Source organism: Elephas maximus, chromosome 19 (genome assembly GCF_024166365.1).
Source record: "Elephas maximus indicus isolate mEleMax1 chromosome 19, mEleMax1 primary haplotype, whole genome shotgun sequence".
Taxonomy (NCBI): Eukaryota; Metazoa; Chordata; class Mammalia; order Proboscidea; family Elephantidae; genus Elephas; species Elephas maximus.
Window position 1 is genome coordinate 44,972,766 of NC_064837.1, and position 24,738 is coordinate 44,997,503.

The window sequence follows — 24,738 nt, forward strand, 5'->3', positions numbered from 1 at the left end:
AGGGTGGGAAAAAATGAAGTCTGCTGGAAAAAAAAAGGGGAGGGGGTTAGGGAGAGACTTGGGCCAAATGGTCAAAGCACCAACCGGGCCAGGTCAGGGAAAGTGAAACAATCCAGCTCCATTTGGGAGCCCCACAGGGGCCTCTGGCTGCCGGGAGCCCAGACTTGGCTAAGCAGACTCCAACTGGAGGTGGTGGTACCTGTGGTAGGGCCATGGAGACTTGGTTCCGCCGGCTCTGGAGGTTAAAAATCGTCAGGAAGTTTCTAGGTCAGGCTGCTGTTGTCTTTGGGGGGGGGGCGGGAGGAGAGGATCCCTCACAGAAGGTCCCCTGCTGAACTTGCTGCTCCCTCCTCTTTCAGAAGTGGTCCTCTGGTTGTCTTCTAGGCTAGACTCTGCTTGGGTGAGAGAGCTAGATGGACATGGAGAGAAGCAAAGAGGCCAGAGGCAGAGAGGCCTCTCAGCTTGGAGGAGACTGTTGATGGCGCTTTTATTTTGGAGTCTCTTAGTCCCCCCCCCTTTAAACCACCCTATCCCAGAGTTGGGGGGAGGGAGGGAGGAGAGGTCAGGGGCTAGTGTGCAGGCAGGAGAGAAGCAGTGGCCCTTTTGATAATAAGATTTTACACCTAGGCAGTGCTCAAAGGAGTATCATCCTTATTTTGTAAGTGGAAATGAAAACTGGTGGGCTTTTTTGTTTAAAATTAAAGCATTGAAATAAGGAAAACCCATTTCAGGGCAGAAAAGTAGCCTCAGTATTGGCTTTGGAGGTGTTGGGGTGGGGGAGAAAAAAAACTATTGATGTCAGTTCCCTTTTCAGTTCCTAAGATGGATTCCCCCCAGTCCTCTTCTCCCCCTTGTCTCTTCTCTTACCCCGCAGGTCAGCCGCTTGGAACAGACCCTGGGAGGAGGGGGGCAGAGAAGGGAGGGGGGGTGTCCGGCCTGTCACATGATCCCCAGGGGTGCCAATGTCCGGTCGTGAGGGTATCAGGCCCTTGCAAATTGCCACCCACTGCCCGGGCCTCGCCCAGCGATGCAGAAAACCACCTACTACGACAACACCGCAGCTGCGCTCTTCGGAGGCTACTCCTCGTACCCAGGCAGCAATGGCTTCGGCTACGACGGGCCCCCCCAGCCCCCCTTTCAGGCGCCCACGCACCTGGAGGGCGACTATCAGCGCTCGGCGTGCTCGCTGCAGTCCCTGGGCAACGCCACCCCACATGCCAAGAGCAAGGAGCTCAACGGCAGCTGCATGAGGCCCGGTCTGGCCTCTGAGCCCCTGCCCGCCCCGCCCGGCTCACCCCCGCCCAGCGCCGCACCTACCAGTACCACTAGCAAGAGCAATAATGCGGGCGGGCCCAGCAAAAGCGGCCCCCCCAAGTGCGGCCCCGGCTCCAACTCCACCCTCACCAAACAGATATTTCCCTGGATGAAAGAGTCGAGGCAAACGTCCAAGCTGAAAAACAGCTCTCCCGGCACAGGTACCAGCTCTCTGACTTCCTCTTCGTCAGCTTTTGTTGGGCCAGGAATGTCACTGTTATTCTAGCATCCAGCCCCTCGGCGCCCACATGGCGGCCTGGGGTGCAGGGCTGGGAGCAATATCAGGTCGTGGCGTCAGCAACACATTTCCCTTACCTCCACCACCTGATGACCCCTGACCGCACCAACACCCTCTCCTCCCAGCCACCTCCCACCCATCTTCTGAGGGGTCCAGGAGGCCTGGCATTGGGCCTCAGAGCCTTTTGCGAGGCCACAGATTCAAGAGGTGCTGCCGGGAGGACGCAGCCCGTCAACGACTGATTATTATTAAGTATGATTACTATGAGCGTTAATCATAATTGTCTGGGCGGCCCTGGGGTCCCGGCCTCTAGGCACGGTGTCCCCTTTGCGCCATACCTCGGACCCTGCCCACGAGTGTCCAGATGCCCCCAAGGGTTCTCCTTAGCCACCTATCTACCCCCCAAGGATGGGGGGCCAGTGTGTCTTCCCAGACCTGGAATTGGGGATAAGGGGGAGAAAGCGCGCGAGAAAATACAGCCCTCAATAAATGGCCTCGCAGCTCTGTCTGCGTGACATGATCAAATTTTCATAAGCTGGGGCAGCGAGAGGAGAACAGGTCTCTTAATAAATGCCACTATTATAGAGTGTCCGCTAATACGACGGGCGGGGGGGGGGGTGTGATAGGCTGAGAGGAGGCGGGGACGGGACGGGGAGGGCGGCGGGCGCTCAAAGTCCAGGCCTGGATTTATTAAGAAACGATGCATTCAATTTCAGCGTGTTCAGTAATTATCTTTTATTTCATTTTCTCCCCTTCCCACCCCTCCCCCTCGGATCCAGCAGAGGGCTGCGGCGGTGGTGGCGGCGGCGGTGGAGGAGGAGGTAGTGGCAGCGGGGGTGGCGGCGGCGGCGGCGGGGGAGGGGACAAGAGCCCCCCAGGGTCGGCGGCATCCAAGCGGGCGCGGACGGCGTACACGAGCGCGCAGCTGGTGGAGCTGGAGAAGGAGTTCCACTTCAACCGCTACCTGTGCCGGCCGCGCCGCGTGGAGATGGCCAACCTGCTGAACCTCAGCGAGCGCCAAATCAAGATCTGGTTCCAGAACCGCCGCATGAAGTACAAGAAGGACCAGAAGGCCAAGGGGCTGGCCTCGTCGTCTGGGGGCCCGTCCCCCGCCGGCAGCCCCCCGCAGCCCATGCAGTCCACGACCGGCTTCATGAACGCCTTACACCCCATGACTCCCAGCTACGAGAGCCCCTCCCCGCCCGCCTTCGGCAAAGCCCACCAGAATGCCTACGCGCTGCCCTCCAATTACCAGCCCCCTCTTAAAGGATGCGGCGCCCCGCAGAAGTACCCCCCGACCCCGGCACCCGACTATGAGCCCCACGTCCTCCAAGCCAACGGGGGTGCGTACGGCACACCCACCATGCAGGGCAGCCCGGTGTACGTGGGCGGGGGCGGCTACGCAGATCCGCTGCCGCCCCCTGCCGGCCCCTCCCTCTACGGCCTCAACCACCTTTCCCACCACCTCTCGGGGAACCTGGACTACAACGGGGCGCCCCCTATGGCCCCCAGCCAGCACCACGGACCCTGCGACCCCCACCCCACCTACACAGACCTCTCCTCTCACCACGCGCCTCCTCCTCAGGGTAGAATCCAAGAAGCGCCCAAATTAACACACCTGTGAAGGGAGAGGGAGGACGAAGGGGCGAGGTGATGGGGCGAAGCGGGGAAAGCCGGTTGGGCTGAGATGCTCTGGAGGGCAACCCGGGAGGTGTGAAGGAGGAGGCAGGGAGGCGATAGTGAGACTCCTTAGGAAGAAGGAGCCTGAGCCCCATCTCCTCCCCCTGGTCTGAGAAGTTGCTTTTCAGTCCTCCGGTCCCCCCGTTCCATCTGCCTGCCAACCCATCAGAAAGGAATCCACAGCAGATTGGAGATGACCCCATCAACCCCAGGGCTCCAGCACTACCAGTTGGAATTCCATGATGAGGCGTGGGGTAGAGCAAGAGGGGTTAGGAAAACAAGGCAGAGAAGCACATTTTAAACAACAGAGGAGATGGCTAGGCCATCACCCACCAACCAACTTACCTTCCATCTCTGTGGGCAGTTCCCCCAAACCTTGACTTTTTTCCTCTTAATTCTATTTAAAAAACAAAACAAAACACATTTCAAACCCAAGGGCACAAAACACACTCCCCTCCTGCTTCCCAGAAGCCTCAAAGTTTGCTCCCAACTACTTGAGGCTTATTGGGGCACCCCCTCCATTTCTAGCACCAGATTTTCTGCTTCAGAACATTATTACCTACACCCCACCCCACTGATTACAGTTTTCAGAGGGCTCAGGGATGGTGAGAGATCCTGAAAGTCAGAGCTGCCTATATTATAAATATATATATTTTTTCTTTTACATGGAAGTTGGGAGGCAGGCAAGTGGTCGAGACTAAAGGCTTGCCCCTTCTGCCACCTCCTATCTCAGCTCCGGGTCCATCCCCCTCTCTCCACAGAAAACAATCGGCGACACGAGGTTCTACATTCTTTTCTTTTCTTCTGTTACTCTCTTGACTTAACGTGAAAACAGGGTATATTTGAACAAACTGTCTGTCCCTGGCAGGGGCTACAGCTTGGCCTGTGAGCCTTGCTCAACCTCCTGACAGGACACTTTTGTTGCACTTAGAGTTTACATTTTAATGGCTATAAAAACAACTGTGAGAGGTGCCTGGGCCTGCAGGAGCCCAGCATCGCTCAAAAAGCGTGTGTTCTAGTGAACATTTTCATATATATTTATTGGTTATAGCCAGTTAAAATATTTTCTTTTTGTATTATTTATCCCCCCTACATTACGTATTTATGAGGGAAAAAAGAAAAAAAATTGTACTTTTTTAGTATTTACTTGTTATAAAGGACGTTGTGTTTCCTGTCATGTAAAACCAGCTATTTTAGTTATTGTACTCTAGAAAAGAGCTGTAGCTTTATGTTAATCTTGTACTTATGAGCAATTGTAATTAGTTTAAAAGGCATGAACTCAGCTCCTAATTGTCACTGTATAGTCCTGAATTTGTAGAATTAGAGTTATTCCCTCTCAGAACTTTCTTTGTTCTTCGTGGTTACTTTTTTTCCTCACTCAAAAGGGTTGTCTGTCTGACAATTCTTGAATAAACTTTCTGTTACCAATTTTATCTTGTCCTAGTGGTCCAATTTAGCTAGCAGATCAAGACTGCTCACCGTCAAACTTCCCCCTGAGGAAAGAAGGACATTGAAAGACCCTACTCTGGTCTTTTTACGCACCACTCAGGTCCTACCTCCCCCTTTCTGTCTCAGGTTTAAATCCAGTTTTTCTCGCTCACACGTCTGGAACACTCTGCCAACTTCTTTAGCTAAGGTTTAAGTAACAAGTTGGGAGGGAGGCTCTTGGGCGTGCTCTGCAGGTATTTCTGTTCTGCCTCTTTGCCTCTCAGTTTCTCTCATTGACCTTTTGTCTGTTCCTCCTTTGGCCACTAACTCCGCGCTTCTTCCCCCACCCCCACCCCAAACAACAACAACAACAACAACAAAAATCTGGCTGCTTGCTGTTTCTTCCAGGCAACCTAAACTTCACAGTCCTCTTCCGGAGCGACAAAGAAGCTGTCACGTGACCCGAAGCCCAACCACTATTGGGTCTAAAACGAAAACAAAGGAAAATGATTAATCTAAAAAAAAAAAAAAAATCGGAAGCCTAGACTTCTCGGGTCAAACCTTAAAACTAAAGTGAAATTACTGAATGAAACTTGGGGTGGAGGGAGAGGAGACACATTTGATTTCCCTTGCCAGAGAAATGAGGAGGAAGCTGTTGGATCCAAGCGTAAATCAAATGCTCCCCAGGCTAATGTGCGGCTCTGTTTCCACAATCCTTGGGAAAATTTCATTTCTTAGTCGTGGTTCCATAAAAGTTTTATCACATTGGAGCGAGAATAGAGAGGGTCTGTCAAAGATGAAATGTCACCGCCTCGTCGCTGGAGCCGATAAGAGCGGGGAGACAGGGCGGCTGAAATATGGAGCTAATTCGTTGAAAGAGAAGTGGGGGCTGCTTGCTGAAGAGTTGCATAATTCTAATTGTAAGTGATGCGCTCCATTGCTTCATTAGGAACATATATTTGGTGGTAGTGATGGGAGGGCCCTTTAAGAATCGCTCTAGGCCCTCAGCCTTAAAGCGAGCTGATTTTCATTTTTTATGTTGCATCCTGGCAGTCCAAGGTTAGTAATTACAGTCTTTATGCAACAATAAATAACAATAAAAAAGCAACCTGAGTTCTACTCCCTCCACCCCCACCCACCATCGCCACCAAGTAGGATTTTCACTGGACTCAGGCATCTTAGCAGCAAGCCATCTAGTATTGGGTCAGACTATAATTTAAAGGCATAAGAGCGTGCAAGGTTTGATTGGGATCAAATAACGCTCAAGGGTTTTGTCTTTCTTTCCCTCTCTCCCTCTACCCTGAATAGCATTTTCTGGATGATGTAACTAGATGAAGCGCCATGCTTGACTCTGGGGGTTGGGTGGATTGATTATTTATCTAGCGGAAGAGAGGCAGGCCAAGAGGAAGAATTTAGCTGGAGTTTGAAAACCAGAGCTATGGCCTCAAGCTGGAATGGCAGAGCCGACGTGGCTTGGTGTCCCCACACACTTCTCTCTCCAGGCTCTCAGTTACGCAGCCAAAGATATGGATGAAATATCCCGGCTGTAACATTTGTAGCACAGCAAGGGGGGAGGGAACAACGGAGCCACGTCTCTAGGAAGGAGGTCTCTCTTAGCCCCTTTTAACACCCAAGTTTTCTGCTTTTCTCTAATCTGGCTATAAAATCTGTCAGCAAGGGTTACAGAGAGCTGTATTTCCTGCAGGGACAATTTAGGCTGGCCAGAATTGCCAAGAGAAGCGCTCAACTCTGCAGCCAGCTGAGAGAGTCTGTTAAAACTTGCAGGGCTTTTCAAGGGGGTGGCCAGAGGGGAAGCCCCCACTTAGGCCTCACTTCACTTTACTGTTCAACTTCTGTGCGTACCCCTCCTCCTATCCATAAAAAAAAAATAAAAAAAATTTATTTCTGAGAAAATCTGTGAATGGCAAAAGTAGCTTTCTTTGAAGCCAGATTGAACACAGCCTTTTCTGACCAGTTGGCCGAGTTCTGAGCCCTCCAGAGCCTGCCTCCCCCTGCCCCTGCAGCCCCCACCTCCAACTTCCCTTTCTCCATCCTGGCTCCCTTCCACCCCCACCGTTCTCCTCAGACTTCGCTGTCCTTTTTGAATACTCACCACCACCCACGCGGATGTTACATTGACAGAAACTTTCTAGTTCCAGCGCCCCGGCTGAGTTGCCATTTCTCTGCTAGCCGGCCTTCTCCTCCTGGCTGGGCGGCAGAGTGAGGAGGGGGAGGGGAGGCCAGAGCCGTGGGAGTTCTCCAGACAAACTTGCCACCCAACTTAGCGCCCTTCCCTCTGTCCCCATTTCCCATCTGTTTCCCTGCTCTCCCAGAATCACCTTTCTCTTTTGCTAACCGCCCCCCCTCTCCCGGGCCTTTTTAAGGGTTGTGGAGTTTCGGGCTGTTCCCTCTGCTTTCCCAAAGAGCCAAATTCTTTGATGCAATCGGAGGGAGCTGTCAGGGGGGCTAAGATTGATCGCCTCATCTCCTCTCGGTCCCTCTGACCCACTTATTTAAAAATTTTCCCCCAGATCGACTTTTCATTTTCTGCTTTGAGGTCTAGTTTCCCACCAATTGCTTGGGGCTTTGAGTCTTGTGCCTCTCTCCCCACCAGTAAATTGCAGTGCTCTCTAAAGTTGAAACTATCTTACTCCCCTCAAAACAAATAAAACAACAAATTTTTTCCCCTAGGGGCCAGAAACGGAATACCATCTCATTGGTCATAACTTCCACCCTCTTCATCTATAGGGAATTCTTTACTGCCAGGGAATATATATATATTTTTTAATACAACGGCAAAAATGAGGGTGGAGGAGTCTCTTTGTCCAGGAGGAAACCCCTCCCCATGCATGCACTTGTGCAAATACACGGAGCTGAGCTTCCAGAGTGCTTTAAGTTAAACCAGTGGCTCTCTTGATTCCTGTTCATTGCCCCTGGAGATAGATGCAGATACAGGCTTGAGGCTTGAGTGGGTGCATATGCATTTTAGGCAGATAAAGGGCTGTAGATGCTTCCAGATGGGGAAGGCAGGTGGGCATAAAGTGCACGATCAGCACCAAAAACTCTGGGCAGAAAGCGAAATCCAGACCACACAGCTATGGAGGCCAGAGGCCCTTGAACAGTCCTTCACCATCTATCTCATTCCTCTGTGTCAGCCTGGGAGTGCCTGTGGATTTTCCAAGATTTAATTGTTGCTTTGGGGGGGGTGGTGGGATGGGGATAGTGGTGCTGATAGTTGTAAATCTCTTCTCTTCCTTATTTGCACCTTAACATTGACCTTTCCCAAGGCAGTGGAAACCTTTTTCAACTTCCTCTTCCTCCCGCATTAAGATCCTCAGTTATTTTTTTTTGGAGGGGGGGGGGTTGTTGCCGGCCTTGTAAATAAAGCCTTAATTTACTCTATTAAACAATGTATGGAAAAGAGGAAGGTTTCTCTTTAGATTCTCTGGGTTCCCAGGTCCCCAGGATCGGCCCTCCTGGGAAGGGATGGCGGTTGGGCTGCTGTAGCTTTCTGGAGAAAGGGAGACACTGGGGAGGGGGGCGTGAAGCACTGGTGTATAACTGGGGGCTCATCGTGTCCAGGTCGTGGTCCTCTGGAGTTTTTGAATCAATTAAAGCAAATAATGCTCTCTGTTTTCCACAAGGCCCAGGCGAGCGATTGGCCGAGGCCGGTCCCGTGACCACGAATTCCCTGCAATTTCGCCACAGTACTGGGTTTAATAGAGAGAGTCCCCATACGCTTGTATTTATCAGCAATATACAATTATAAAGGCCCAAAATTAAAAAAAAAAAAAAAAGAGAGAGAGCGAAATCTCCCCCTCCCAAAATCGCTCCATCACATAAACCTGGGGGGGGGCAAGAGGGGGGGTCCCTTCCGATCCTCCCTCCTGACGCCCCCCCCAGCAGGCCCCCTCCCCCACTATTGAAAGCCATGAATTTTGAATTTGAGAGGGAGATTGGGTTTATAAACAGCCAGCCATCGCTCGCCGAGTGTTTGACTTCCTTCCCCGCTGTCTTGGAGACATTTCAAACTTCATCAATCAAGGAGTCGACATTAATTCCTCCTCCTCCTCCTTTCGAGCAAGCCTTCCCCAGCCTTCAGCCCAGCGCCTCCACCCTTCAGAGACCCGGGAGCCAAAAGCGAGCCGAAGATGGGTCCGCTCTGCCGCCGCCACCGCCGCTCCCCGTCGCCCCCCCGGCCCCCGAGTTCCCCTGGATGAAAGAGAAGAAATCCGCCAAGAAAGCCAGCCAATGCGCCACGTCTCCTTCTCCAGCCGCCTCCTCCGTCCCGGCCTCCGGGGTCGGATCGCCAGCAGGTGGGTAAGCGGTGTGGGGGTGGGGTGATGGCCATGGAGAAGAGACGGGGAGAAAGAGCGGTGGGGGGAGGTAGAAAAGGTGGCGAGCCGGTTGGGGTTCCTTGCTCCCCTCAATTCCAGGGACGGGGAAGTAGAATATCCCTCTGGGGTTCAGGCCAGGCCGCTGCCAGCGTTTTTTTTTTTTTTTTCTTCTTACAACAGACTCTGGGAGATGGTTTGGGAAGAGCTTTTTCTCTGCTAGAAGAAAAGCATTGCACTGGGGTTTTCACTCGTACCTGTGTAGGGAAATGAATGTGCTCTTGCTGGGATTGCATCTGGGGCAGGAGGAGACGCGGTTCCCCCTCCCCCAGTCCTAGGAGAAGAGGGGGAATTTGAGAGCTAGAGAGAAAATGGGGTGAAGAATAATCTTTCTTTATGAACCCTCTCCCCGGGTTGAGTTGGAAAATATCGAACTGAGGGGTCCACTCGGAGGACTTGGGAGGGGAACTCTGAGATTCTGGGGCGAAAAGAAGCGGCTCCCTGCCCCCTGTGCGACCCGTGGGCGGCTCTCTGAATGCTTTGCCCTGACCTGGGCAGGGTCTGCCGGGCCAGGAAGGGAGAGACGGGGGGGGGGGGGGCCGGCAGAAAAGCAGTGAGAGCGGCTGCGGTGGGGGAGGGAGAAAGGTATTGCTGATCCTGTTTTTGGCGGAGGGGTAGCCTCTAACTCGGCTGCATTGAGGCTGGGCGGTGGTTGCGGCCGGCTTTGACGCCCAGACTGCTTTCCCGGCAGATGGTCCTGGACTGCCTGAGGTCGGCGGCGGCGGGGCGCGCCGGCTGCGAACCGCTTACACCAACACGCAGCTCTTGGAGCTGGAGAAGGAATTCCACTTTAACAAGTACCTGTGCCGGCCGCGCCGCGTCGAGATCGCGGCCTTGCTGGACCTCACCGAAAGGCAGGTCAAAGTCTGGTTCCAGAACCGGCGCATGAAACACAAGAGGCAGACGCAGCATCGAGAGCCGTCCGACGGGGAGCCAGCCTGCCCGAGCGCCCTGGACGACACCGGCGACCCTGCCAAGGAGCCCGCGGCCAGCCCGGGCCGTACCTCGGCCCCGCGGGCGGCGCCCGAAGCCTGCTGTCACCCGCCCGAGGTGGCACCCGGGCCCGCTGGCGTCCCGGGCCCCCGGCCTTTGGCTGCTCGCATGGAGGGCGCGGGGGCGCCAAGTCCGGGCTGCGCGCTGCGCGGGGCTGCCGGGCTGGAGCCGGAGCTGTTGCTGGAAGACGCCTTCCCTGAGCCGCAGGATTCGCCTTTCCTGCCCGACCTCAACTTCTTCGCGGCTGACTCTTGTCTCCAGCTCTCCGGAAGCCTCTCGCCCACCTTGCAGGGCTCGCCTGATAGCCCGGTTCCCTTTTCCGAGGAGGAGCTGGACTTCTTTACCAGCACGCTCTGTGCCATCGACCTGCAGTTCCCCTGACCCGTTTTCCTCGCCCTTTCCACCCCAGGCCACCTCAGGCGCCTGCAGGAAAAACTGAGGCACTCCTCCCCCAAGTCCCGTAGACTTAAGTGTTTTGCTAAAATTCAGGTATTATTGAATTAGCGTTTAACCCACTCCCCTTTTTTCTCTAAACTCTTGGGCGCTTGGGCCTCTTTTAAGACCTACGCAGAAAAATTCTGTTTGATAGACTCCTTCCAACGAAATCTCAGGAATAATTAAACTCTAGGGGGGACTTTCTTAAAAAGAACTAGAGGGACTTATTTTCCTCTGTTTTTAAGTTTTAGACTGTAGATTATTTATTGGAATTCTTTAATAATAGGAAGAGGGGAAAGTATTTATTGTACATTATTTTCATAGATGAAATAAATGTCTTTATAATACGAAAACAAGGAAGTGCTTGTGTTGGGACCCTGCCCCTTTCCTAGAACCCCCAAGGCCAGCCCTCCCCTCCAGGACAAGCCGCAGAGTGCGGCGACAAAGCCCCCTGAGTGGTGAAGTCCCGGGTGGTACAAAAGTGGCTCCACTTGGTCACCGTCTCTCTGTCTGCGAATTCGGGAAGAGTCGGAAGTTTTCTGGAAACTCGGTCAGCTCCCCACCCCGCAACAGACGGCCTTTCACCCTCAGTGGGTGTTCCAGGGCCTCTGCTAAGACCTAAAGGTGGGCGGGTGGGCAGACAGGGTATGCTGAGGCCGGAAGGGGGTGTGCAGAAAGGAGGGGGAGTGCTCCCCCGGCTTCTGCTTCATTGCTCTAAGCGGGGTGGAGGGGCGTTTTCCGAATGCGGGCATCCTGAGGCCTGTGTGCACCGCCTGAGTCCTGGGGTCTGTCGGTATCCGAGGGGTGGCGTGTGGAGGAGGGGGATTTATCCAAAAGCAGGGCCCCATGTCCAGGGTTGGGAACTGGCTTCCAAGTGGGAGAGAAAGAAGGCCAGCTGAGAATGTGGCGCTCGGACGGTCAGAAGTGCTCTTCTGTCCCCTGTCATCCTGAGGCTGGGGCTGGACGAGCCTCCGAGGAGCAGCGGCGCGACAAGCCCAGGGTAGCCCGGACAGCAGCGGGAGGCGTGCGGCCTGCAGGGAGGGACGGAGGAGGAGGAAGAGATCTGGTGGGAGATGGGGAAGCAAGGAAGATGCTCAAAATGGCGCTGGGGCCGGGCGGCGGGGAGGGCGAGGAAAGCCACTGTGGCCGCCATGACAGCCGCTTTAGGATGCGCGGGGTCCAGCCCAGGGGATCCGTCCCCTGTCCCCTTCCCGATCTTCTAGACCCGAAGGAAGAAATGGAGTCTGGGAGCTTCCCTTTAATTTTAGTTTTGTTTTAAAAACGAATCCTACCGATGCTGAGGATGCAAGTTGGAAAGAGAGGCTGCGTGGGTGCGGGAAGGGGAGGGCGTGATCGCGGGTCTGAGGCCTGGAGGCTGCCTCTCCGGGTCTGCCTTTAGATCCTTTGCTCTGGGACTTAAAGCCTGGCCAGAATGTTCTCCAAATGCAGACCCACCTGCATTTTCCGACAAGTTCATTTTGCACCCCAGCACTCACTCCTACGCCCCACCGCACCCTGCTCGACTCCTTGCAAACCCGGGATGCGAGGCTAGATCTCCCCCTTCTGCCTCCTGGTTTGTTCCGCGGGAACGTGGAGATTTAAGCGGCCCCAGAAAGCCATCCATCCTCCTTAGGTTTATTTAATATTTCTCCGGCTCAGAAACAGACGCCGCGGGACTACCTCCGCGGCAGATGCTGCCTTTCTCTAAAAACGGTTTATTTCCTGGGCCGGCCAGACTTTCCCCTGGACCAGCAGGACGGGGACGTGGAGCACCAGGCACTGAGAGGCAGGAAGTGTCAGGATAAGCCAGGAACCAACACATGTCGTGACATATAGGACTAGGCAAGCCACTGCATGTACTTTTCTAAGGGGCCCCTCAGGGTGGGAAGTATACAGATCTTATTCAGCTGAAATTTTATCCCTTAAACTGTCTTAGTATAGAATTTATCTCCTGCACTACATAATCTTATGTCATGTTAAATTGGACTTATTTCTCTCATAAATAAATTAATATAGAACAATTAGATGTGTTATTATAAAAATATCATGTATCTTATTAGTTTACTTTCCCTCAATATATATAGGTATGAAATAAATTCAAGATATTAAAGTAATAATACACAGCTTATTGACTTGTGTGTTTATTTTCCCCATAAATAAGTGAATATACAATATATTAAAACCACGCTATACATCTCATTGTGCTCTGTGTTTATTTCTCCATAAAATATGCCCCCAGGCAGTGTTTCACATCTTAAAAATCACAGCATATAAACTATCTCTACACTAGCAAAATGAAATAGACGTTTCAGCTGGAGACTTTGATTTCTATGGATAGCCAAACTGGATAATCTGGTCTAATTAAAAATGCTCTTTCAACTATAACCTAAAAAAACCCCACTGCCGTCACTATACAAGGTTGTTAAAAAGATCAAGGATACCAAAAGCATTCTGCAAATTGCCCACTTTCTGGCTTTCTTTGGTCAAAAGAATAGTATCCTTCATCAATGCCCAAAAGTGCAAGATCTGCCCTGCTGGGGAGAATTCACACCCTGAGATCATGGATTGCTTCTGGCAATGCTCAGGAACCTCTGAGGCTTCAGTTCTCTAAGCCTTGCTACTCAATCTGGTAGTCCCCTATCTGTTAGCTAGTTAGAAATGCAGAATCTTAGTCCTCACTCCAGACCTACTGAATCAGAATCTGCAATTTAGCAGGTCCCCAAGTGATTTTTATGCACATTAAGGTTTGAGAAGCATAGCTATGTCACAGTGCTACCTTGCTTCCTGCCTTCCTCCTATGCTGAAGAATTTTTGACCCACTTTGCCTCAATACTGCCTTCTAATCCTCCCCTACCCAAACCAGTGGCCCAAAGGGTAGGGAATCTCTGTTCCTGCCTGAAGCTGCAACTGTCCTGATTCCTCCCTGCAGTATGAGTGGGGAGCCAGGAGTTTCCAGCCAAAGGATCAATCATGAAGATGTTTAGATTCAGATACTTGTGTATCCTGGGGTCAGAAGCTCTCAATACAGGGAATCTAGTATTTCCCTTGGTTGATTATTAGAGAAGAGTTGGAAATCTTACAGGAAATAAGCCTTTCTCTTTCTCTCCTTTCCCAAATTCACAAAATGTACCATGTCTGAGGCCACCACAACAGAACAAAGAGGCAATGCATTTCCTGAGGGAAATGACTCCGCTGTTCAACCTCTTCACCCAACTTCAAATTCAAGGGGATGCCTAGGAATGTGGGATTCATGAAGGATTGAGACTTAGGATGCCTGTGTTCCAGATTAGCTCCTTTAGTCCCTAGGGCCAACCCCCTTAGCCTCAGTGTTCCCAGCTGGCTATGGAGAAGGAAAGGGAAGAGGTGTGGTTCCAAGGTAAGGCAGTAGATCCTTCTCCCCTGGAGTGGCAGATTAGAGGGCAGCGCCAGGCAGCTACACTCATATTCCATCCTGATCTGGGCAGGGCTTCAGGCTGGGCTTCCCTTGGGTCGGGATCAACTGTGGGTGGTCTGTAGCAGAGACTGGTTATAAATTGGCTGTGGTAGGAATGGGAAGGTTTCAGTGCAGCCCAGAAGGCTGCTGGTCAGTCTGCCCTGCTCTTGGTGAGTCATTCTTTTAAGAAGAATGGTTCATTTATATTATGGTGAAAGCAAAGGATCATTAGAGTGAGGAATTACTTGCAATCATAATAACCTTAAGTCATAAAAAAAAAAAAAAGGAGTTATGCCTGGACAAGTCCTTCCCCTTTGTGGACCTCAGTTTCTCCATCTGTAAAACAAATGGAAGAAGCAAGTGTTCCTAATGTACTCTGGAATGATATATGCCAAAAGTATATTTGTTAGTCTTCACGATGTATTAAATATTTACTATGGCTGGTGTCATATGTTCTTATATGGGAGTGGTGATTCTTGGTGTTTGACAATAACCCCTCTCCCAAGTATCTGGTTAGGCCATTTAACAAATGTTAATTTGTATCTTTACACCAACAATCATGCCCCAACCATTATTTAAATGAGTAGGGAGAGAAATCTTTCCAGCAAGCAAGTATTAGTTGTAGTGCTGTGTGCCAGGGACAAGGTATTCAAGAAAAATTATTATTAAGAGGTGTCATAGCCCAGTTTTCTTCTGGTTTTCACCCTCTGCCATCTTCTCCAACATTTGGTTATGTTTATTCTTGCTTTAAAAAGAGTAGGCCATTTCATACCAAAAAGTCACCCAGGTTCTTCGACATGGTGTTCCAGACTTGAAAAGTACTCTTTTGTCATGTTTTATCTGGTTGCCAGGGCATCAGAACATAGGCACAAATTCTGGGTCTCCTTAAATAGTCCTGTTGAATTCTGCTACCCACTTTTCCGCCAAGTCTCTGAAAAGAACTTACTGGCCCCACTGCACATCCTTCTGAAATGTGCTCTCAGTCAAAGTCATATCCTCAGTTTGCAGAAGGTAGGCTCCAGGGCTCCCCAAAATTCCCTCTCTGCCTGATCTGGCAGGTATGGCCCAGATCCTCCACTGATCTCCAACTCAGCTCTGCTCCCTACCTCCTTCCTCCCTCTCTTCCACAGGCAGTAGTGAGGCAGATAGATATTTTGTGCCTGAAAGAAACCCAACAAACTGCTTCCTTCTCAGAGGAGAGAGTGAAAAGCAAAGAAGCCCCATTAAAACCTCCTCATACTCCCAAAGAAACAGAAAAATCACAGTTTGGACAAGTCATTCTGCTTCAAATTCAGGTGGATCAGTGTTCAATAAGGTTTCTAAAGTGGGTATTTTGGCCACAAACTATCCCATTTGGATAAGCCCAATTAAGTAGAAAATTATTTCAATTATTTGTGCCACTCTAATCTTTCCTTTTAAAAAGTGGTCCAATTCTCTGACTTATCTTTTACTCCAGATAAAAATTTACATCCTGTTGATCTATCTGGATCACAGAAGTTAAGTTCAATCCCTACCCCTGGGAAGGACGGTTGCTAAGCAAAAGTCTTCAAAGAAGGAGAGACAACATCTTCCCTAGAAAACGTTCCCCAAATATTTGGAAAAAACCAGGTTGTTTCTAATATGTAATCTCAAAACTTTCAGCTGCAATTTGAAATAGTTTAGGTTCTTTTATAGATATAAAATACTAGGCTTCAGTTTTCAAAATACTCTTTAGCATAGAAGAAAACCCTTTGTCAAAACAGTCAACTTTCTCAATTCACAATTAAATTTGCATTTGATAAAGTACATATTGTAAAATATATAGTGATATGTTACATGAAAATATAGCACATATGCTATTCATCTACTACATGTTTCCGTATTTTAATATGTTAGTTATATTTTTTAAAAAACAGAAGACTGACTCATACTGTTTCAGAATGTGCATGTAATGTTACCATACATTCATTAAGTCCTCTGTGGTTTATATTTTTTATTTGTTTTAATTCTACTAGTAATGTAGTGTGGAAACCCTGGTGGTGTTGTGGTTAAGTTCTACAGTTCCTGACCAAAAGCTCAGCAGTTCAAATCCACCAGGCGCTCCTTAGAAACTCTATGGGGCAGTTCTACTCTGTCCTATAGGGTCGCTACGAGTTGGAATCAACTTGATGGCAAAGGGTTTTTTTTTGTTGTTGTTGTTGTTAGTAATGTGGTGAAGTAAGTAGTATTACACCAATTTTATAGAAGAGGAGGCTGAGACTCAGAGAAGCCAGGAAACTTGTCCAGAGTCATAGGGCTAAGAAATGGCCAAACAAGGACTTGAACCCAAGTATTCTGGCCTGAAACCTAGTACTCTTCTCATTACAATGTGTACCACCCACAGTCTAAGGTTCTTTATTAGATTAATGATAGTTCAATTAACTTGCATTAAATGAAACACCACTGAACTCACACACCCCCCATCCCCAACAACAATAAGAATCCATCCTCTTATAGAGAAAATTTGTAACCCTGAATATCTTTTTAGCTCTTAAGCGTCAACGTTTGCTCTTGGGCTTGGCCTTCAAATGTATCCCAGAGATATGGATTGAGATCAGTAAGGCAGAGACACTTAAAGGCCTAATGAAAGATTCATATTGCTCCTGCCAACTCCTAGCTGAGGCAGCTTCTACAGAGAGAGCCAGAATCTGAGGTATAACTTCTAATATACCCAACTCTGGTTAAAAAGAGTTCCCTTACTTGTATTCTCCGTGTGGTAAGGACCAGCAACCCTCAAAGATAATTTCAGTTCTAAACATGTCGATGTTCAGCTAGCTCCTCTACACATCAAAGCAGATCATACAAACCAGGAAATCAATTTTATTTCACTTTCATCTCCCTGATGAATTTAGTTTGTTTAACCAGAAAATCCTGTAGCTTATAGGTTACTCCAGATGTGGATTGCTTCATCTTTTTTTTTTTTTTTGCACTCAGTCATGAATTTAGCAAGAAATACAGGCTCCATAGACTCTCCAGGCCAGAGGCCAGAGAAGCTTCTTTTAAGGAGGAAGAAACTCAGGTATCTAGGAAAGCACGTTGCTTGATTCCTCCCAGTCCTTTCTGCTGGGGCTGAGAGAGCCAGTAGGAACTCTAGAAAGTTCTAATATATCTGCTACAGAAGGGAAGGTGGCAAGACTCAAGGATGAATTGTAGAGCATGGCAAATTTAGAGAACTGAGGCCAAAGCAGTCACTACAATTGGCAGTATGACTTGAGGAACTTTTGCCCCACCCTTTTCTTGACTATTTCTGTTATTAGGGGGACTGAATTTCCCCAAGTCTTAGATAGATTTATGCTGTTTTATTAAAGTGATTTGGAATTTACCTCCTTTGGGTCTCACATTGATCCCTTTATTTGGAGGGCAAGGGATGAGGTGGAGTAGGTGCTGCCTGGACTGAGGGAATTGTGGAAAGTGACGAAATCTAAAGTCTCTCAGAAGCAGGGCAGCCAGATCAGATATAGGCCTAGCTCAGGTTTGGGGTTAGAAGAGAAACACTAATACTCTACCCACTTAATCTCTAAAAAAAAATCTCTAGCCTCTCTTTAATATCCCCAAAGGTCTCAGCCTGTATGGAGGACATCTTAAAGTAAGATTAAGAAGCTGGGAGCATCTATAAACTCAAAAAGGAGTAATAGAAAGAAATATACTTTTCTAAGCTCAATATTCCTTTTCTCTTCAATCCTTCTGCAGACCACCTCTCCCTCCCATCTCAATTCTCCTTTCCTTTGTCTACCCTCTTCCCTTTGGCAGTGAACATTCTCTCACCCTCCCCCATTGCATCTCTCTCTTAAAGAAGTTACCAGCTGGTTCTTCCACCCCCGTCTTGTCTGGGTCTGCAGCAGAGTCTGAAGCAAAGGATGGGTGAGAAGGGGGAGGGGGCAGGGGTCTTGTGAAATGCTTTGAGGTCTTTCATAATTGGGAGCTAAGCAGGGCTCACAGTTACTAGAGAAGGGAAAGGCAGTGTGATAAAGACAGGAAACGGGAGAGGCAACTATAGAGAAGGACAGGCAAAAATGAGGGAGAATGAGAGACAGAAAGATGGAGAGACACAAAGACAAAGAGATAATTTTGGGGTCCCTTGCAGAGAGATAAGTATTCACCCTGCCTTTTTTAGGATGGTGAAACCTGAGAAGTTTTGAGGGTTCTCTCTGGACCTGTCCCACCTGCTTCCCCTTCCTCTCCTGAGCTCAATTGTTTACAGAGATCACTCCCTGAACTCTTGCCCTCCTGGACTTGCCCTAGCCCCGGCCCCAGGCCTCTGGCCACGCAGACACCCTGACAGGTTACAAATGAGTGTGGGTGTTGGATTGCACCAAGCTCTTGTCTGAGGCATCTGTAGGAGGAGAATCAATGGGCTTCTAGTCTAGTTCCATCCAGGGTCTGAAAGAGTGAAGGAGGTACTTCCTGTTCCCCTGACCCCAAAACTTAGCCCAACAGACATACAGAGCAGAAAGGGGTGACTGAGACCCCACTCTTGAACCTTAGAATTCAGAGTCTCAGGACTTCCACACTAATTTTTCCAATTTGCTGAGCAAACTCTCCTTATCAATTCTAGAAAATTAACTGAAAATAAGAATAATCTTTTAAGACTTAACTGGCATGGAGTTTATGGATTTGAGGTTTGGGTTTTTTTTTTTTGGAAGGAAATAGAGGTAGTGCTGGAGAGAGGAATAGGATGGAGCCAGAAGAATCCAGGGTCTACACTAGTTTTAAACACTTCAGAAATAGAATAAAAATCTCCCTCTGCTTCCTCCCCCTGAAAAACACCTAGCTCTGTGCTCATTGTAGCTCTCTAGAGAGATATAGGGAGTTATTTAAGTCTGAGTGAGTGAGCCAGCTACAGCTATGGATGGCTAGAGAGAGGATAAATATATCTAGAGAGATGAGTTGATGGATAGGTAGGGAACGAATATAAACATGGAGAGAGATGGACGAATGGAGAGATAGATTGAGACAGAGAGAATATAAAGAGAGGCTGAGGGAGAGAAATGGATGTATGAATGAGAAGAGAGTGTTTATGTGGAGAGATGGAGAGAGGAATGGGATGTTTCTCATCCTCCTCATAGTCCTGCCTTGCTCGCTAAAATGTCAGCTTCCCACCCATACTTAATGAATTCTTCATCTAGATTCTAGACTCTGCCTCACACCCTTAGGCGCCTTTGCCCTCCCCCCACCCACACAGTCATCCATTTGGCCCAAGATAACATACTTCACCCAGCAGTCCTAGCACATCACCCCAAGACAAATTGGTAGAAAGAAGCACAGAATGAGAGTTCTGGGCAAAGTAAAGAAGGCTGGATTCCCTACTTCCAGGTTTACAGCCTTGGGGAGAAGGCTCATTTGGAAGCTGGGAAGAGTGGGGGCCAGCTGGATTGAATTTGTCCAAATCTAATAACCCAGGAGCCTCTTGAAGGCTTTGGGGGTTGGGAGGAGAGGAAAGTCTTGAATATTCTTCTAACTTTTCCCCCCTCTCCCTCTGGTCCCTTCTTTCCAAAAGTCTTTGAAGAAAGATGTTTTTGACGCTTCCATGTCGCTCTCAGATGGATGGGCTGCGGGTGATTGAAGTGTCTTTGTCATGCTAATGCTTGGGGGGTGATGGATGGGCGCTGGGGCTGCCAAACTCTGGCCCACTGCGCCCATTGGCCTGGGAGAGATCACATGCGCCCCCCCCCCCCACCTTCCTAGAGGATCGCTGGCCCAGGCGAGCTGGGCCGGGCCATGGATGCAAGCCTCGGCTCTGTGACATACTGCGGAAAGGTTGTAGGGCAAGAGGGTATCTCCCCCAAACGGGCCGACCCTCCTGCGGCCTCGACGCATGGACTATAATAGAATGAACTCCTACTTAGAGTACCCACTCTGTAACCGGGGACCCAGCGCCTACAGCGCCCACAACGCCCCTACCTCCTTTCCCCCTTGTTCGGCTCCGGCCGTTGACAACTACGCAGGCGAGGCCCGCTATGGCGGGGGGCTGCCCAACCCAGTGCTCCAGCAGAACCCTGGCTACCCGACGCAACAGCCGCCTTCAGCGCTGGGGGTGCCCTTCGCCAGCTCCGCGCCCTCGGGATACGCCCCAGCCGCCTGCAGTCCCAGCTATGGGCCTTCTCAGTACTACCCTTTGAGCCATCCTGAAGGAGATGGAGGCTACTTTCACCCCTCAAGCTACGGGGCCCAGCTGGGGGGCTTGTCCGACGGCTACGGAGCCGGGGAAGCTGGCCTAGGGCCTTACCCTCCGCCGCAGCCCCCTTACGGGAACGAGCAGACTGCGAGCTTTGCTCCGGCCTATGCTGATGTCCTCTCCGAGGACAAGCAGCGGCCCTGCGCATCAGAACCCAGCACCCCCACGGCCCGGACCTTCGACTGGATGAAGGTCAAGAGGAATCCACCCAAGACAGGTAGGGCTCGGGTGTGGCCGTCCCTCCCAGGGGCCCAAAGCCGCTTCACTGCCCCTGCACTGAAGTGTCCTGGGCCAGGGCTGGGCACTTCCCTCTGTACCTCCCAGCTAGAGGCAGGTAAGAGCATTATGGAGCATCTTAGGTCAGGTGGGGTTCCCTCCACTTAGTGAGTGCCGGGTCACCCCCAAGAGTAAGTCTACACTTCCTGATCTGTGAGCCCCGCACAAGCCCAGGACCTGGTGCATCTGGGATGGGGGTGGGGGATGGAAGTGTGGGGTTAGTTGCTCTAGATTTGGAGATTGGGGGAGGTTGGTTGCCTGGTGATCCCTGAGAACTTTGAAAGCTGGATTTGGACAGAGTGATGAATGGAGGTGCAGAGCTGGCCCGGGAGAAGGGGAGGGGAAGGAGATAGAGGTGAGAAAAATGACGTGGCCCTTCTCCCCGCCCCGTCCCTAGCAAAGGTGTCGGAGTTGGGCCTGGGAGCACCCGGCGGCCTCCGCACTAACTTCACTACGCGGCAGCTAACCGAGCTGGAGAAGGAGTTCCACTTCAACAAGTACTTGAGCCGGGCCCGGAGGGTAGAAATCGCCGCCACCCTAGAGCTCAACGAGACGCAGGTCAAGATTTGGTTCCAGAACCGCCGCATGAAGCAGAAGAAGCGAGAGAGGGAGGGAGGCCGGGCGCCCTCAGCCCCACCAGGCTGCCTCAAAGAGGTGGCTGGAGACGCCTCGGACCAGTCGGCATGCACCTCCCCAGAAGCCTCACCCAGCTCCGTCACCTCCTGAACTAAAACTTCTAACCCAACGGGGCCTCCTGGCACTCAAGCACCCCAGTCCAGCCCTTCTCTTTGGCTCTCCCCAACTCCAGACCTCGGCTTCACCGACCCATCAATTCTCCTCAAGGCTAGGGGCGCCAGTTTAGAGCTGCCCTTGTGGGGAGGGGTGTAACTGTTCTCTGTTCTGGGCCGGGAGCTGATGGCTAGGGACCCTACAAGACTAGAGGCAGGAGAGACCCCGACCCTGTCAAAGGTGGAGAGAAGGGCCTCTGCCTTTGATCTGGAGATCAGCTCTTGGTCATCACGTGGGTGGGGGTGGGAGATGGGAGTGGAGTCCACATCCTTGTGGATTCTCCTTTCCTTTCTAACTTCCGTTTATTCAGTTCAGTGCCTTTGAGCTTTGAGGACTTTTGCAGCGAACTCCTATCCTACTAACCTCCCCTTGGGACAGCGGGAAAGCTCTGAATTTTCTTTGGGGAGAGGAGGTGTTTGGGTACAGGTAGATTATTACCAGTGCTTAATCTCTCAAGTCACCACAGACCTTACAATAGCACCAGCTGCCTTGTGACAGACCAAAAATTTCCCTATCTAACCCTATTAACTCTTTCCTTCCCGGCACATTTGTATTGCACTAATGCAGCCTCCAGAGGTTGTTTTTTGAGACCCACCTCCTCCCAACATCGACCTCATTGCCAAGCTATCAAAGTGTTTTGGATCTTGGGACTCTGGAGACTTCTGGAAAGCTGTGCAAAGCCTGCCCACAGCGAGCTTGAACCAGGAGGGCACAGGCATGCCCCCACCAGATCCTCCCCTATTTATTGCTTCCTGGTTTTTTTGAAAACCCAGGACCCTCCTCCCCATCTCCACCCCCACCCCTGGGGGAAACCCAGGTAGGCCCAGCAGCAGAGAGCATTTCTCTGAACCTTGGAGACAACCAAGGGACCATTGAGTTTCTGGAAACCTGAGCCTCAAGTAAACCAGGTTGGCTGTGTACCTCCAACTACCTCATTTCAATAAAATCCGTGTTTTCCACCTTTTCCTGTCTGCATCTGTTCCTCCATCAAGGGGTGGGAGGCCTCATCCTTCCTGAGCCTTAGAGGAGAGGAGAGGAAAGTTAGTGCTGGGTGGTGAGGCTGAATAAAGAGAATGACTTACTGTATATAGGCCTAAGCAGAACTGGGCCCCAGGCATTCAGGCAGGACCATGGTCAATCCCCTGGTCATTGGGGAAACTGGGAAAGACATGGAGGAAGATGGCTATGGGGAGTACGCAGCTCAGGGAACTTCCTGGGAGGAAGGCAGGAAAGGAGAACAACAAAGATTGGTCTGAAGAGAACAGAAGAGGACGTGAAAAAGAAGGAAGTGTGGCGGAAGGTGAAGGGATTCCACCTACACCCCCACCTCCCTGTTTCTAGCCCAGAGCAAGAACTGGCATAGAGTGGGTGCTCAGTAAATATTGGCTGAAGGAGAGGAACGCAGGTAGAGGAGGTAGAGTGAAGCCTCCCCACCTTCTTGCTCAAAGAAAGTTGGAGGAAGGGCCCTTAGCAAACTCCAGATTGGTGCACAGGTTCCCTCAAGTCCTCAACTCAGTACCCTTTCACCCAGCGACTCTAGGGAGGCATCAGGGAGCCCCAGTCACTGGAAGACTCCTGCCTGAAGCCTGCCCACCTGGAGAATTCCATTCCACCAGGGCTCGAGGTGACCGCCCCTGAGCTCTCCGCTCTGCTCAGCGGCCGCAAAAGTCAAGAAAGGGCAGTGTGGGGTGGGGGCGAGGGAGAAGGGGCAGATAACCAGAGGTCGGGGAGAGGCGTCGAACGAAGCTGGAGTACCGTGGAGGGCTTAGGGGTGGGCGGAGGCCGAGGTAAACCCTGATTCCGCATTGACCTTTTTACCTCGAAGCGCCTCTGGGCTTTCCAAACAAGCCAACCGCGCGCTCGCAGAGGCAGCTATTGTCTCTGGGCAGGTCCCACTGACAAGCCCTTGGTCGGCGGAGGCGGGGAGGGGGAGGTGGTGGCCGGGGATCAGGAAGCCCGATGGCGGCCAACAAACCTCCATCACTCACTCGCCTTGTGATGCCGTCGAGATGACCCCAGTCTCCAAGCCCTGGGTCCTGGTTGATTGATTCCGGTTACCCCGGGCTCCCTAATGCCCATGAGCCAGGGTAGTCCGAGGAGGAGCAGTGGCCACCAAGATAGGGGAGCGCTTCTTATCCAACCCGCCCCCCCCCCGATTTATTTAATTCGTGACCTTTCAAAGGAAAAGAGACAGCGGAAAGGGCTAGGAGTGTATACAAGAAACGCTGAACATTTGCTTCCTAATGAAATTGGTGCCATTATAGGAGAGGCAACATTATCAATAATGGCACAGCCCAGCTGGAGAGGGAGAAGTGTGTGGCAAGGGGAAGTCTAGCTTTCCCAGAGGCTGCTGTCTTGCCCCCTGTGTTTAAAAAAATGTATTAACTGCTTTTCTACATTTAACTGAAATTGCTACCAAAGTTGGCTCCCCCAAGGGGTCACTTTGACAGAAGGGACAGAGCAACTGCCCTTGCTTGGAAAAATTTAGTGTTAGCCAGTAGAGCCTTCTCTTGGGGGTATTTGGGGGTCTTCCAACCTTCCTGCAAGTGCGCAGGCAGGAAAGCCAGGAGATGGAGGGAAGAACAGTGGTTAGAACTGGACCACAACGATAGTGGAACAGGGCCTTGACAGGTCCTGGGGAAGGCGTGATGGAGGGGCCAGGAGGAAAGGGGAAGGCTGGCCCATTTGATTTTTGATTACAGCAGAAAGAACCATCAGATTCCCCCAGGGAAGGGTGAGGGGCAAATCAATTCTCTGTTAACACCGGGGCAGACTGAAAATAACCCGCAGTGAATCTGAGCCTCCCATTTCCTTAGATGCAAAGATCTGACCCCTTTCCCTCTTTGTACTCCCCTACTTAAATCCTGTTTTGAATCTGTACCTCCAGACAGGTATACACCAGAAGGTGTTATTTGGAGAAAGAAAAGATCACTGTGCATTTTCCTATATTAAATGACAAAGGAGAAGACAATAACACATGCACACACATTATACCCACTACCACCACCATTACCACCACCAAATTTTACTCCACCTGAACTGAATTGAAGGTCTTCACTGTAAAACTTTGCAGAAAAAGATGCCAAACTGCTTCACTCATAGGCATTCCCCCCTATGCCTTTCAAATTGATTTTTTTTTTCTTCTTCACAGACCTTAGGGAGAAAACTGTATTTGCCATGAGATCTGAAAGTGCATTTTCTGCGAAGTTTGAAAGCCCTCCAATCCCACCTCTCCATTTACCAGATCTCCAAAAATATCTCCAGTTCTGAAATAAAAACCTTAAAAGAGATTGTTTTTGCCTTGATTCTTCAGGAGAAAGACAATCTTCTTAGGGCTGGTTGAAAGTTTGTCAAGGTTTCTTGGTCTCCCCCACCCCAGGCCCTCTGGTTGGGGGTTGGTCAGGCCTCCATCCCACCCAACCCTCTGAACCATCTGTTTCTCAGCCCACAGTGTGAACTTTTCCTCTTTCATTTGCCTTTTTCCTCAGCATTTGTCCTCCCAACGTGAGGCCCTTTGATCTCTTGGACAGACAAGAGAGAAAGAAAGATTTTAAAAACCTCTGAA

At 50.6% G+C, this 24,738-nt stretch overlaps 3 protein-coding genes and 1 long non-coding RNA gene across 10 annotated transcripts in view; 3 read left to right on the forward strand and 1 right to left on the reverse strand.

Moving 5' to 3' along the window:
* Positions 1–3,906, forward strand: part of HOXB3 (homeobox B3) — a 54,987-nt gene extending 51,081 nt beyond the window's left edge. For all 7 annotated transcript variants that reach the window (XM_049858926.1, XM_049858930.1, XM_049858927.1 and 4 more), the window contains 2 exons: positions 875–1,475; positions 2,332–3,906. In XM_049858926.1, coding sequence (XP_049714883.1) covers positions 1,028–1,475; positions 2,332–3,176 — 1,293 coding nt within the window. In that variant the 5' untranslated portion in view covers positions 875–1,027 and the 3' untranslated portion in view covers positions 3,177–3,906. The remainder of the gene's footprint in view (positions 1–874; positions 1,476–2,331) is intronic.
* Positions 2,310–3,964, reverse strand: LOC126061989 (uncharacterized). Its single transcript, XR_007513942.1, has 4 exons — positions 3,898–3,964; positions 3,578–3,629; positions 3,108–3,170; positions 2,310–2,486 (listed from the first exon to the last, which is right to left on the reverse strand). It is a non-coding gene; the product is annotated as an uncharacterized LOC126061989 (long non-coding RNA).
* A 4,627-nt stretch (positions 3,965–8,591) lies between these two features.
* On the forward strand, positions 8,592–10,774 carry HOXB2 (homeobox B2). Its single transcript, XM_049858932.1, has 2 exons — positions 8,592–8,976; positions 9,746–10,774. Exons 1-2 carry the CDS (start codon positions 8,592–8,594, stop codon positions 10,426–10,428), a joined length of 1,068 nt encoding a protein of 355 aa, XP_049714889.1. The 3' UTR covers positions 10,429–10,774.
* Positions 10,775–19,748: 8,974 nt separating this feature from the next.
* Positions 19,749–21,110, forward strand: HOXB1 (homeobox B1). Its single transcript, XM_049858933.1, has 2 exons — positions 19,749–20,325; positions 20,782–21,110. The coding sequence occupies exons 1-2, from the start codon at positions 19,749–19,751 to the stop codon at positions 21,108–21,110; spliced, it is 906 nt and encodes a 301-aa protein (XP_049714890.1).
* Positions 21,111–24,738: the final 3,628 nt, after the last annotated feature.